General features: G+C 45.4%; 2 protein-coding genes across 2 annotated transcripts in view; one reads left to right on the plus strand and one right to left on the minus strand.

Moving 5' to 3' along the window:
• Positions 1-334: 334 nt before the first annotated feature.
• soul5l (heme-binding protein soul5, like) lies at positions 335-5,411 on the plus strand (the record flags this gene model as incomplete). Its single annotated transcript, XM_076085311.1, has 6 exons — positions 335-394; positions 670-772; positions 889-1,009; positions 1,610-1,749; positions 2,902-3,065; positions 3,408-5,411. Coding segments are annotated over 6 exons (1,024 nt in total), but the record flags the coding sequence as incomplete, so codon positions are not given.
• A 3,347-nt stretch (positions 5,412-8,758) lies between these two features.
• The window catches only part of LOC142943672 (calmodulin-regulated spectrin-associated protein 3-like), a 20,068-nt gene continuing 13,826 nt past the window's right edge, over positions 8,759-15,000 (minus strand). The window contains exons 9-19 of the mRNA XM_076085322.1: positions 14,935-15,000; positions 14,814-14,865; positions 14,557-14,618; positions 14,446-14,476; positions 11,893-14,284; positions 11,673-11,794; positions 11,289-11,554; positions 11,105-11,204; positions 10,786-10,898; positions 10,585-10,703; positions 8,759-9,629 (exon numbers count right to left, since the gene is read on the minus strand). The exon at positions 14,935-15,000 is cut by the window's right edge and continues 28 nt beyond it. Coding sequence (XP_075941437.1) covers positions 9,273-9,629; positions 10,585-10,703; positions 10,786-10,898; positions 11,105-11,204; positions 11,289-11,554; positions 11,673-11,794; positions 11,893-14,284; positions 14,446-14,476; positions 14,557-14,618; positions 14,814-14,865; positions 14,935-15,000 — 3,680 coding nt within the window. The 3' untranslated portion in view covers positions 8,759-9,272. The remainder of the gene's footprint in view (positions 9,630-10,584; positions 10,704-10,785; positions 10,899-11,104; positions 11,205-11,288; positions 11,555-11,672; positions 11,795-11,892; positions 14,285-14,445; positions 14,477-14,556; positions 14,619-14,813; positions 14,866-14,934) is intronic.

The following is a 15,000-nucleotide window of genomic DNA, read 5'->3' on the forward strand; positions in this document are numbered from 1 at the left end:
AGCTTAATAATCTACTTAATGCACCATAAGTATAAGTCCTCATTCTGCAGAATACTCTTCATGATATTGATGCATTCATGCATGAATACAACAATAATCTATATATTATTGTTGTATTCATGTCTTCATCTCTTTGATGCTGCAGCTCATTTTAATAACTTTATTTATGATAGTTTCATCTATAAAGTCGGAATAAAGTGGCATAAAATGGAAATCCTCTAATAAAATACAAGTGCCTCAAATGTACACTGAAGTACTTGAGTAAATGTACTTTGACTGACTGCTATACTATGACATAGTACTTCTAAACGTAGATTAACGTGTCCTCCCTCAGGGTTTTCCTCTCCGTGGTGGTGCTGCTGGCCGTCGTGGTCTCTGCTAAAGGAAGTGTTGGGTGAGCTGAGGTCGTATACTTGTGTATTACTACAGTAGAAACAGACAGGAGTACTGAGTACAATACTGAATATTTTCACCTCTTTACCTTTCTGATGTGGAACTGAAGCTGTTACCTTTGTTCTCTACAAACACACCAGACTCCATTGATAGAAACAGTCATCAGAACTCAGGGGTTTGTGGTCTCCATCGGTTAGCTTGTGTTGTTGTGTGACTTTGGTGTTTAGATCAGATTCACCAAAGTCACATCTGAAGCGTCGTGTGACAGTGAAATGAATCCGTCTCTCTCTCTGACAGACCGAGCACCAACACCAGCTTCTGCTCCGAGTCCAAGGAATGTCTGGAGTATCAGCTGGTCTGCAAAACCGACGAATATGAGGTGAGAGGACCTCCGGTCGACACAGCAGGACGCCTTCACCCGGCCGTCGCTTCTCACACCGTGTGTGTGTGTGTGTGTGTGTGTGTGTGTGTGTGTGTGTGTGTGTGTGTGTTCAGGTGCGACACTACAGCCCCACCCGCTGGGTGTCCACTGATGCCGAGGCCTACTTCATGGGCGTGGGTGCAGCCATGGCCTTCAGGAGACTCTTCCAGTACATCACCGGAGCCAACGAGGGAGGTGAGGTCGTGACTCTATGCTCGTGGTTTAACAGGATTTTACATGTTGGGTAAATGTACTTGAACCCAATGTTCAAGCTTGTGCATCTTTTATTCAAATAAATGCTTTATTCTTTTATCAGAAGTAAGAATTACGGGTGAATTATTTTTTTTGATAAAGCAAGCAAACTTGATATTATCCGTCAAGTTAACTTTTATATGTAAGTTGAAACCAATTTGGAATTAAAATCTTCTTAACTTGAAATGGGAAGTTGTGTAAACGTGGTTGAGTTATTTTAGCTTGAAACTGTGAGAAACAATAATGCAGAAATGTGTGTTGGCTTGATGTAAAACAATTCTTTGTTTTAACTCGCTGTATCAAGTTCAATCAACTCTGACAACTTAAACAATGATGTTGAGACAACTAGAACATTCCAGTTGAATCAACTTTAGATTCTGAGTTGAATCAAAGGCAGCAGGTGAACTTTCATTTGCAAGTTTAACTGACTTGAAATGTTTTACAGTGTGTTCATTATGTGTGTGTGTGTGTGTGTGTGTGTGTGTGTGTGTGTGTGTGTGTGTGTGTGTGTGTGTGTGTGTGTGTGTGTGTGTGTGTGTGTAGGCTTCCAGATGGAGATGACCGCCCCGGTCCTGGTGAAGATCCCGGAGGAGACCAAGATGTGGGAGCCGGCCGTTTACACGCTCAACTTCCCGCTGCCGGCGGCCTATCAGGAGAAGCCGCCGGCGCCGACCAGCGACAAGGTGAGCGTGCCGAGGTGACTCCGATCCGATCGATGAGTTCTCTGTGATCAGAATATAAAAATAGACGCTGCTGTCCTTCATCTCTCTGTGTGACAACATCCACAGATATGAAATTAATTAATGTATCAGATGATAGCAGATAGAGTTTAATGATTACTACACATTTATTACACATTTATAGTCACAGTATGAACTCTGTGATGTTTATTATTTACATCTATTGATTGTTTTAGTTTCAGTATGATTTCTCAACACGGAGAACCAAATCTGAATGAGGAAGTGAATACATGAGTCATTAAAATGCTCAAATAAATCAAAAACAACGTCGGCTAGTTTGGCGTACTTTATTGTTCCACCTCAGGAATCGATAACGACTCGTCGTATCTCCGTCTGTCTGTACGATTATCACAGAAAACATTAAGAATCCACTTCAATCATCACATATTGTTGAAAAAAAGCTCAATAATTTGATTTCCTGACATTTTTAAGATTGTCTTCCACTCACACAATAAAAAACTCCTGCTTTAAATTGTTGTCTGTTTTCAAACGTGCAGCCAACAGAACTACGTGGTGTAAATGTTCCCGCCTTCACGTTAGCGGCTGCATTGATGTGGTTCAGACAGCGTTATGAAGCCAAATAAACAGACTTTTACTGTGATTTAGTCACAGTTTTGTTAGTTCTCTCCACAAGACCACGAGTAAATAACGTATTACTTAATTACTTAATACTTGCTATGCTAAGCTAACATTGTAGCAGCTCCATCAACACGTAAAACATCGTGATCTGAGCGTAAATACGGCAGCGTGGTTATTGTTTATATACAAAGATATCTTCAGACTGTGTGACGTAAAAATACATAAACTCATCATTTAAGATGTTTCCAACATTGACGACATGGTCAGGAGATTCTCCCTCTGATTGGTTCTTTACGACGCGGCGTCGAGCTCATCTCACGCTCAGGTTTCAACACGCTCAACGTGTTCTTGTGCTTCACAGCTCGGATCAGATTCTTCTCTTATCTGCTGGATTCCGGCTCACTCTCTATCGTTGTGTTAAAAGAACTGCTGACTCCTTTTTTCTAGTATTTGGAGTAGTATTTTCTTCTGCCGTACACGTCAGTGTTTGACTGTCGTGATGCGTGTCCTGCTCAGCTGTACTTCACGGAGATGCCGGAGATGGACGTGTACGTGAGGAGCTACGGCGGCTGGATGCTGTCGGTCACCTCCAGGCTTCACGCTCACCTGCTGACCAAAGAGCTGAAGAGAGTGGGAGCGTCCTACAACCACAGCTACCACTACGGAGTCGGCTACGACAGGTCCACCGACTCTTTACCTCTTCTACAGCACTATAGCTCTATAATGCATGAACATACTTTAATGCACCATCGTCAGTTTATAATTAGAGGAGCGACGGAGGAGCTCAAGAACCGTAACACGTGTTAAGTGCTCACTGACGTTGTATTCAAGGATCAGAGTGTTTTATAATTCCCATAGATTCAATACTTTATATGTTATAATTATTATAATTACTGTTACTTGTGTGTGTGTGTGTGTGTGTGTGTGTGTGTGTGTGTGTGTGTGTGTGTGTGTGTGTGTGTGTGTGTGTGTGTGTGTGTGTGTGTGTGTGTGTGTGTGTGTGTGTGTGTGTGTGTGTGTAGTCCCTTGAAGCTGTTGAACCGGCACAATGAGGTTTGGTACGTGTCCGATGGGGAGCTGGTCTGCACTGATCCACAGGAGCCGACCCCCCCACACACACCCAGACCGACTCTAACCGACTCCCCGTCCGACCCCCCTCTCCCACACACACTCTCCGACTCACCCTCACTCACTGCCTCCAACCTCTCCTCACTCACTCCCTCCTTTAACTCCTCCTCATCCTCACAACCCCCCCCCACTCTCCCCCCATCCGACGCTCCTCCCAGTCCTTCCTCCAACCTTCCCGCTGACGCCGTCTTCAGCCCCCCCCCCTCCGTCCAGATCCCGCTGGACCCGACGACCAACTCCTCGGACCCGGCCTCCGCGAGCCCGTCCCCGGAGCTCCGGTCCGACGGCGCCCCGTTGAACGGGACGTCCCCGGCTGATGACGCTCATTAGCAACAATCACACGAGAGTCGAGCAGCTGTTTCAGGTTCATTCATAGAAGAAGCAGACACGTTTCCGTGTGCTCCTCTAACTCCTCCTTATGCCACTAAAGTATATGTTCTGTCACAGCTTTGCACCTGCAGCTTCCTCGTCATACAGCTGCAGCGTAGAGTTAAATAAGACGTGTTCATTGGTTACATTGTCAGGCTGAAGGCAGAGACGGATGCTGTTTAACTGTCTGTAGCTCGTGAGGAGACAGTGAAGTGTGTCTGATGACTGATGCTGTTATCTCTTCTTTTCTTTAACATAACATCCTGAGAGCTTCTCCTCCTCGTTCAGCTTCATGTCAGTTGGTTTCATGTTGGAGGTTCAGTGTGTTCACGTTTGGGATCTTTGGTGCAGCCGTGGACTATACTCTATGACTCTATACATACAAGAGTTCATGACATCTCTCATCAGTCAGCAAGTGTCTCAGAATGTTAACTCATTACAAATTCAAAAAGCATTTTGATTAGATTAGTTTGGCTCCTAGAATTCACATATTTAAACAATAAGGTTTGGGAGATTAATAACTTAATAATATGCTGTGTTACAGAACGGTCTTCCATTCATTTCACTGTGATCAATAGTTAGTCATCTTTGAATCTAATCCTCAACAGAACAGTGAGATTCATGGACATGAAGACCTCTCTGGTCCTGTTGAGGACCGGCACCAGTTCTTGTTCCTTTCACCATAAACACAAATGTATTACAATGTTTAACAAGACTTCCCTCAAAGTCCACATTTAGAGTCTTTGTCAGGAGCGAACAAGGCGAACATCAACTTCACAAGTGTTCCAGGACGGAGGAGATGTTCAGTGTTAAAGGTTCTCTATACGACATTCAGATCATTAATATCTAATAACTCATCTATGTAGAGATCTAGAGGAGTGAAGGACTTCCAGCGTTGGTGTCCCGTGTGAAGTTGCTCTTGATGTGGTGACTCTTTGTCACCAAGTCACGTGATGTTACATCTTTAGCTGGTTTTTAACACTAACCAAGTTGTTTTTGTTGCTTCGACCGTCTTTCTATGCGTAGATCGGCGGTTCGATCCCCGGCTGCTCCGAGGACGTGATATCGTGTGACGTTATGAAACGTAGCTGTTAGCTGTTAGCTGTTAGCTCTGTCAGCGCTGTTGTTGTTTGCACTGTTAGCGCTTTTAGCACCATTAGCTGTTAGCCGCCAGTTCGGCCATGTTGAGAGCCATGTGGAGACAATTCGTGAATCATAGATTATGATCTGAATTATATATAGAGAGCCTGTAACAAAAAACACGTTTGCTTCCAAAGGTTTCCTTCAACATAGTTTTTTGTACACTGTGAAGTGAAGAATGAACTCAAATTAGCCGCTGATGTTAAATCCCGGACGCATCTATACCTGAAAAATCTGATCTCAACGTAGGTCGGAATCCCCCAAAGATCCCAAAATCACTCCTGATCAACCAATGCAATACGAGCTACATGAGCTAATAACACCGCTGTCTGTGTATGAGCTACAAGCTGTCTGTTCTGAGGAAGGTGCAATAAAAACCATGAAAAACTCTTCGTACTATTGGTGTGTTTGGACGAACTGAGGAAATAACCTTCTCGTGATGATTGTTTAGGGTTGAATATTCCATCAGGTATCCAGACTAACAGGTAGACAGCAGCACACTGACCTCATCTCTCAAACACACGGGTCCTTAAATGATCCTGTTCTTGGTTGGTGGCTCTAGAATCTGCTCTCCAGGTACACGGACACATACATGACTTATTTCAACATACTATGAACTGTTTTATGCCTTTCTTTTCGAATATGCTATATTATGACTTTTATAAAACTATGATTTATCATCACTTTATGACTTTTTATTAACATGCTATACTTTCACTTTTTAAAACCTTTTTCGACATACTATACTATGAAGTATAGTGAAGTATGAAGTACAGTATGTCGCATACTATGAAGTACAGTATGTCGCATACTATGAAGTACAGTATGTCGCATACGATGAAGTACAGAATGTCGCATACGATGAAGTATAGAATGTCGCATACTATGAAGTATAGTATGTCGCATACTATGAAGTACAGTATGTCGCATACTGTGAAGTACAGTATGTCGCATACAATGAAGTATAGAATGTCGCATACTATGAAGTATAGAATGTCGCATACTATGAAGTATAGAATGTCGCAAACTATGAAGTATAGAATGTCGCATACTATGAAGTATAGAATGTCGCATACTGAAGTATAGAATGTCGTAAACTATGAAGTATAGAATGTCGCATACTATGAAGTACAGTGTGTCGCATACGATGAAGTACAGTATGTCGCATACTATGAAGTATAGAATGTCGCATACTATGAAGTATAGAATGTCGCATACTTCGAAGTATAGAATGTCGCATATGATGAAGTACAGTATGTCGCATACGGTGAAGTACAGTATGTCGCATACTGTGAAGTATAGAATGTCATATACTGTGAAGTATAGTATGAAGTATAGAATGTCGTAAACTATGAAGTATAGTATGTCATAAACTATGAAGTATAGTATGTCGCATACTATGAAGTATAGTATGTCGTATACTATGAAGTATAGAATGTCGCATACTATGAAGTATAGAATGTCGCATACTATGAAGTACAGTATGTCGCATACTATGAAGTACAGTATGTCACATACTATGAAGTATAGTATGTCGTAAGGTATGGGGAATAATTTCAAGAAAAAAATTATTTTATTGTATTTCGAAAAATGTAATAATGAGAACTCATAGTATTGTATGTCATTGATAGCTATTATATTTTTTTGTATGGTATGTAAAAAAGAAAGCGAGCATAGTATAGCAGAAAAGTTCAGAGAAAACTTTAAAGTACAGTATTTCAAAAATACTGTCTTTAAAAAGAATGTAATTGAATAAAATGTTGAATGTTTTCATCAAGAAAGTCGAGTATTTAGCTAAAAGTGAGTATATTACCGTGAAGTTTAAACCTCTGTGATGGAGGAACAAGGAGGCGATGCCGTGTTTTGAACCTTTCCAGTTTAGCGATGTTCCCTCTGAGCAGAGCCACCAGAAGAGAGTCCACACTTCCCATCGTTCAGGGCTCCCGTCTGCAGCTGAACCGTGCTAGTTAGAGCTCTGCTCATTAACTTCTCTCACCAAGAGCTCCTTCATCAGTGTGAAGAGGAAGGGAGGACAACAGAAGGAAGGAGAGGAACAGCCTGACCAGTGGAGTTTAACCAGTTTGTTTCTCCACATATGAACGCTGCTCTGGAATGTTCTCCACTAAATTCGGGTTGGACAGCATCTTTAATGGGATGTGAATCCACTCATCGCATCTTGTTGCTGTGTTTGTTTGGTGGGAGATCTCCTGGCTGACAGCAGACTGTTGTTCCTCCAGTATCGTAGCAGAACAACGGAGGATTCTGCTGCACACAGGAACTCTCTGACGTTTGTTAACCTCGTCCTGACCCGCTGTTAGAGATACATTCATAAAATAACGGAAGATGTTCTCACAGCTCATTACCCGGACTTTGACCTGTATTACATTCTATTCATTAACAGTAATAGCCCACAGTAAAGACAATACTGGACATGTTCTGTTATTTGATGTTGTACCTAGAGAACCCGAAGTGGTAGATAAATAGTGCCTTGTCGTTAGAACCCTCATGCAAAAATATTGTGTTTGTTTTGACTTTGGAGAGTTTTGGTGGAGGCGGTTCACGATGTTCCGTGAGTCTTGTTAGCAGCTGTAAATGTAGAAGCTATCTAAGAGGGATCGTGGAGGAAAAGATTCAAGACGGGATTGTTTTGCCGCAGAGCTTAAAGGGACAGTTGAGATGTTTAGAAGTGTGGTACGAGGTACACGCCCTCAACTATGCTTCAAGCCTCAATATCATTTAAACAGCTGAGTTATATAGAAACGCACCCCCGTACAGTTGTCATGAACGAGGATATCAGCTGCAGAAAATATGTTTTGTACCCGGCAGTTAACGTGTTAAATCAGTGTTTTATGAGTCCGGTGTGTTTGTAGAGATCATAGATAACAGCTTCAGTTCCTCGTCATGAAGGTAAAGAAGTTAAAACATTCTAAATAAAGCGTTCTCTTAGACTGATAGAGATTCTCTGAGGAGTCTAACATACGTCCACAGTAGAACATTACTTTACTTCATATCCTGTAACACAGAAGTACTTCAACCACACTTCTAAACTTCACTACTGTCTCTGTTAGAGCCAAATATGGTGTAAATACAACTGTATTTCTCTGTGTATACGTTGGGTGGTGCTGTATTCATGTCCTGGGCTCAGGTATGTAGGTCCTGAGCTCTCCGTGGTTGTCAGGTGTTTGACCCCGGAAGGTCAAAGGGTTTTGACCGCTATACTCTAATGTGGTGCGTGAATACAACTGATGCATTTACTGTCGGTGGAAAGAATGGGACCTTTTATACGTTGTTCCACAACAGAGAAAATAAACGAGCTATCTATCATTCAACAAACGTCTCTGTGATGATGTACCTAATGCAACGCACATCACAGGTAATCTAGACGTACAACGAGCGCGTCAACCAGGTCACTCCAGAGGGAAAGACACCTCAGGAGCTTACAGAGCAGGACTGGGCTTCTGTAACTGTCCCTTTAATCTATCCAACACGGAACCAGCCACAGAACCCACCCCTGACCGGGAGCCCAACACTGCAAGTACTTCTAAATATATTGACATAACACATCATCGTCATCGTGACCACCATCATCACCGTCATCACCGTCATCATCATCATCATCACCAGCACGCTATTAGCTCATTGTTTTCATACCTTTATATTTACGTAGTTTCATCAAAACACAAGTTTTCTCTGAGCTATTATATTTTGAAAAAGCTTTAAACCAGTAAATCAACATGTCTTCTGTGGCGATCATCTCTTTCAGTTATGTTTTCATTTTGCAGTCACAATGTGCTTTGACCCACCGACTGGCAGCTGTTGGTGGAATTAAACTGAATTAAATGAAAGTCCTGCCGGTGACCCCGACACGAGGAGGCTCCGGCGTATAGAGCTGTTCTACTGGAGGACAGCAGAGAGGAACAGAGAGCCAGCGCTGGTCTTATTAAAGTCAGTGTTCAGTTTCTACTTCACACAAATAGAGTACGAGACGTTTTAAAAGTACCTCTTTCTTGTGCACGTGACTGAACATTTACAAACATTCCTCTGAACACTCTTTAGTGTGTTTCTGTGCTCGGCACATTTAAGGGGAGTACAAACGTTGTTCTTTACATTTTGTGTTTCTAGTAAATCCAGTGGCCAGAGAGGTACGCTGTCTGTCTGCACACACACGGCTAAAGGCTTTCATATTGACTACACTCTTCACCATAGTTACAGTGATTATAGTGTTTTCTTTAACAATCATGTGACGTCTCTCACTTGGAGATCACTGCCTTCTTAGTGATGCTCGCCCTCCGGCTTCCTCCTCCTCCTCCTCCTGCGCCTCCTCCTCCTGCTGCTGCTGCGCCTCCTCCGTGCCAAAGATGGCCGGGGATGGTGAAGGCGTCCACACTCATGCCCATGGTTTTGGAGGGGATGGTGCTAAACTGCTTCCTGTCTGAACTGTATTTGTAGATGCACTCCACCTGGGCGGAGCCAATGGTCCGCGGCCCCACGCCAGCCAATCGCACGAGCTCCTGGGAGTCGGTGCTCATGGTGTAAACGCCCCTGAACTGGCAGCTGGAATCACGGAAGAGGATGAGGAAGTGGTTGGCGGGACTCTTCTCCATCTCCTGAGGAAGAGAAGGAAGAATGCAAAGAATCACATTGGCTGTTTCTATTATCTTCAAACAAGCATGCAGTGGTGGAAACTAACTACATTCACTCAAGTACTCTATGTAAGTACTATTTTGCAGTACTTTACTTGAGTATTTCCATTTAAAGGGCCAGTGTGTAGGCTCTGGCACCATCTAGTGGTGAGGTTCCAGATTGCAACCAACTGAAACTTCTCTTGTGTGCCAAGTGTGTAGGAGGAAGGATGTTCCTCTCTAGAGTGAGTGTTTTGGTTTGTCCGTTCTGGGCTACTGTAGAAACACGGCGGCCTTTGTGAAGAGGACCCGCTCAGTACGTAGATACAAACGGCTCATTCCGAGGGAACGAAAACACGACCATTGGTATCTTCTGGGGTCTTGATGGTGAGGTGGTGAATTAAAGCCAGATGTCAGAATCAAATGTGAGAGGCATCATTATATGTACAATAATTCCTCCCACACATTGAATTTAACTTTGCATGTCTGCTTACTTATAGATCAACCTTTAAAAACCATTAAGGGTTTTTTTGGGGAGTTTTATTCTTCTCCGATGTGAGGGTCTGAGGACAGAAGACGCCGTATGTCCTACAGATTGTAAAGCCTTCTGACGCAAACTTGTGATTTGTCATATTGGGCTATGCAAATAAATTGAATCTCAAATCCAAATTCGGCTCAATATTTCATGAGCACGGGGGAGAGGGCGGGACTACCAACACTCGTGATCAGCTGTGGAGCAGCTGACCACGAGTGTTGGCACGAGTGTACCTTGTACCTTGACGAGTGTACCTTGAAATCCAAGGTAACATCAAACAGCATTAAAGAACCGCAGATCAGAGCGTCAATAGTTTTCAATAACATCTTCTAATAGTGTGCATAGATCACCAAGCGTGGTCTAAAATTACTCTCATGAAAAGTGGCTCATAGTAAAGGGAAATACCTCAACTATCTTGTTCTTCTGGGTCTCGTTGACCTTTCCAGCGAGGCAGCAGCGAGACAGAGCGTTGTGTATGATGAACTTGTTGGACTTGAAGCTTGGTTCTTTGAAGAGTTTTGGACCTACAAACACAGATACACCTGTTTACGCTGACCTGTAAGTACAGTTGCAATCATTTTTGGCAATGCATATGTAGTGTTGTACCTGTGTATTCTGGGGCGGGCGAGGTTCCGTTGGAGCCAGTCTCCCAGTCTTTATCTCCATTCTGATTGGCCAGTTTACTTGGTGTCACACATCCTGAAGGCGAATCAGGACGGCTGTTGGAGAAATGTCAACCAATGAACCAATAGGCCATCACAGATTATCATAGCAGTAGAATTAACCTGTAACATCTAGCATGCTGTTGTGCTAATGTTAGCCCATCACTGTATTAGCATTATGTTAACCTGTGTACAGTGACTGGTAACGTATCTATGTTTAGCATGCAGCATTGTATAAAGTCTATACAACCCACCATACTAACCTGTGGGGTTTCTTGAGGAGGTTACCACGTCTGTTTCCTGGCTCATCCGTTGCTGCCAGGTTGAGGGAGGAGTTAGAGTAGACTTTGGTCAACTTAGAGCCTGGAGAAACATAAATATTAGGACATTAAAACAGTTCTGAAATCATCTGAAAACACTTTTATAACTTCTCACTAAAGACTTTACCAGCTCTTCCCTTGGCTGGACTCAGAGACAGCGGCGTTTCCTCCCTCGTCATGCTGCGAGGACGGGGCCGGGTTTTCTTGATGGAAGATTGTCCTTGATTAGTTGATTTCTGCAGAAGCACTTTGTCCAAGTCCTCCATGATCCTGAGTTGATGCCGCCATGCATACTCCACTCGCGTGAAAGTTCCCCTCCGGACTGGTGTAGCAGGAGGTGTGGGGGAAGGCGAGGTCATGCCTGCGGGAGGTGTATTGGAGGGAGATGCTGGTCTGAAACCAAGAGGAGTAGGTCACATTTACAGGCATCTCAGCTTTGGACTTGTTAGAAAAATGTAAGAAATCAAGCAATGCAAAGAACTTTGTGAGCGTTCATGAATGTGTCTGCTACCTGTTTTCCCTTTCTTGCTCATTCCACTGTCTCCTCTTCTTCAACTCCTCGGTTCTCTTCTGCTGTTTTTCCAACAGCAAAGCTCTACGCTGGGCCATCTCCCCTTCACTATGTACCTCCTCCTACAACCACAAGATCACACACCCAACTGTCATAACAGAATGAAAGTGCACAGACGCAAACTTTCTCTTCCATTTTGTTTTTCCCAAGCAGCACTCACCTGAAAGAAGAATCCAATTCCTCCTCTTGCCGCGGGCTCATTCTGCTCTCCACTCGGCTCCAGAGTTTCGATCTGTCTCGTCTCGTCTCTTTCGGTTTCTTGTTCTGGCAAATTGCCGGCTCCCGTTGCCAGATCCAGCTGTTCTATGGGGTCTAAAGGTTCTGCAGCGAGTCCTCTAGCAGGTTCCACAGCAGATTCTGTGTGGTCGCTCATGGAATCGGAGGAATACTCCTGCCCTTCATCAGTTGGTACATCACTGCCCCCCTCTGGCCCTCCAAGAGAAGACAGCGAGGCCTCAATCAGCCTGCAGTGCTTCCCTTCACCTCCTGCACTGAACGCAGCAGAAAGAGACAAAGTCTCGCTCCCAAATGAGCACTCAGAAGGAGCACCAGAGCTGCTTCCACCAGCAGCCGTCGGACGATCTTGTCCGTGCTGTGGGAAAACCGGCAGACCTCCTACAGCCTCCATGTCCTCCAGCTCCAAGCTGAACTGAGTCGGTGTCTCGCTCGACGCTGTGTCCGAGGCGTTCTCCTCAGGCTGTGGCTGCTGGGTAGTCTCAGGACGCTCTTGAGGAGTCCGAGGCCCACCGATACGAAACGAGGAGGAGGTCTGAACCTGACACTTGCTGGGGGACACACGCCGTAAGTGGGGGAGGGTGTCCACGTTATGGGTCGGTACCAAGGCGCGGTTGAGTGGGGGAAACTTGAGTTCGGAAGGCCGTGGGTGGGGCTGATGTTGGGCACGCGGGTGGTGCTTGGGGCTGCGGGGTGTGGAGGAGGAGGAGTGGATCTTTGTGCGAGGAGCCGGGCAGGAAGAGGAGATGATAGTCTTTGGGGAGGTTGAAGAAGAATGAAGGTGCGAACGTCGTGACGGGGAGGAGGCAGCGGGGCCACTGGGACCAGGAATCATCCACGCTTTAGTGGTACTCCTCGTAGAAGTCTTTGTCGGGGTTCTTGGTGGTGTCTTTGTTGGGGTGTGAGGAGGCGTTTTGGCAGCGCTTCTAGGTGCTGGTTTTGGAGTGGTTTTGGGTATGTTTATGGGTCTTTGATTGCTCATGAGCTGCTGTTGCTGTTCTGTAAGTTTCTGCATGTCCTTTTGTAGTGACTGCAGAGCGTCACTCAGTTTCTGAACCACTTCATTGTACTCCACAAAGACAGCTTCACCTCCTTTCTCTTTCTCTGCCCCTTTCTTACTTCCGATAGAGAAAGTGACCTGCTTCTCTAGCCGAGGAGGATTAGGAACAGATGGCTTCTCTTTCTCCTTCTCTCCATCCTTTTCTTTCTCCTTCTTTTCCCTCTCCTCCTCTTGTTTCAGTTGCTCCTCCATACAAGTGAGGCGTTCCTCCAGGGTGAGATTATCCCCCTCTGCTCCCTCCCCTCCTCGCTCTCTTTTCAGTTGAAGGAGAGCAGTTTTTCCCAGCCTCTGTCTGTGCTTGGCAAAGATGGCTTCAATGCGTCTTTTTTGGGCTTCAATGCTTTTGCGTTTTTCCTCCAGACGAGCCCCTAACTCCCAGGCCTCGGAGCCCGGTTCAGGGCCTCTGGGACCGGGGCTGGGTGCCCCTGCTGGGGTGGAGGGTGTTTGTGGAGTTCCCGGGGTTGTTGGGGTCGAAGCAGAGGCCGACTCCTCCCCGGGGGCGGCGGGATGTCTTCTTCTGCTGTCTCGTCGCTCAGCAAAGCTCGTCATGCGTGGACTGCTGCTGGTGCTGTTGTTTCCCTGGCGACCGTAACTGGGACGGATATTACCCGGCGCGTTTCTAGAAGTATCGTCCGATGCTTCGGAGGAGTCGACGCTGCCATCCCGTAGGACAGAGTCGTCGTCACGAGACATATCGGAGGTGCGTCCCGATCTCTCCCTCCTCTCTCCCCTTCCTTGCTTTTCAGCGTCACCAACAGGCTGGTGGAGGACTCCAGAGCGACAGGGAGCAGAGCTACTGAGCTGGGATTCATCCTCCTCGGGGGAGTGTAGGAAGAAACCAGCCGGGGCTCCTTCCGGACGCAACCTGGGCTCTGGCCTTCCTCCCAACAGTCCTCTTCCACCTTTCTCTGCTATCCTTCCCTTCCTCCGATCTTTGCTGCTCGTGGTGTGAACCACCTGTAGCGCCTCCTCGATGGTTGGCAGCTCTCCCAGTGGCGTTGTGTGAGCGCAAGGACCCCAGGAGGAGCGCTGCGACGGAGCAGAAGCACTGACCAGGTGGCTGAGCTCCTCTGGAGGGCTGTACGGGACACAAGTCATCCCTGCCGATGTCACCGGGGAAGTCATTGCGGGGATGCCGGTGGTGAGGTTGTCAGTGCTGACAGAGCGAAAGACAGAATCTATTGGGTTTCCCATGACAATGTCAACATCACTGTCCAGCCCAAATGGGATGCTGAAAGTCACTGCTGACAGAGGACGACTGCAGGGAGGTGGATGACGATGGAAGGACGGACACATGGATGGGTTGTGCCAACAAGGATGGGAAAGCAGAGACCACGGAAGCAAAAGAAAGAAGATAAAATATGAATGCAAACACAACATGTACTATAGTAACCGCGTGACGCTTTGAAGTATAAATACCTGATTTGTTTCTTTGTCCAACTCTTGTTTTCTGGAAAGACCAAAAAGAAAAGTCAATAAAGTTAAAGATGCGTTTGGGTTAAATACAAACATTCTGTTCCTGTTCCTGACCTGGCGACACCGGGGAGCAGATGGGCACAAAGGGCTGTTTGAAGATGAAGGAAGGAGAACCACTGGAGCAGATAAATACAGATAAATGCTGTATCAGTTAAACATTTTAATAAAAGCAAATGAAAAATGTTACATTTCACAATAATAAAAGGCTTTGATTCGAAGCCTGAACCCGGTCCTGTTTCTCTACTTTACTCAGGTTTATTTCGGTCCTTCGTGGTATTGAACCCTGACCATCTTTGGTGGGATGTTTGTACCTGTTGCTGTTCCCGCTGACGGGACCTGTACAGTCTAATAACCCCGAGACGTCTGAAAGACATAGAAGCAGTTTCAGAGCCGATCGTCGGTGTGACATGTATTGTTGTGCTCGTCACAGACCTGTGAAGTCGATGGGTTGGATGGGCTGAACGAAATCCGGCTTCTTAACCTCGAACCACTCCAGCA

The sequence above is a fragment of the Anarhichas minor genome, unplaced genomic scaffold (genome assembly GCF_050575085.1).
Source record: "Anarhichas minor isolate MPS153535 unplaced genomic scaffold, ASM5057508v1 ptg000149l, whole genome shotgun sequence".
Taxonomy (NCBI): Eukaryota; Metazoa; Chordata; class Actinopteri; order Perciformes; family Anarhichadidae; genus Anarhichas; species Anarhichas minor.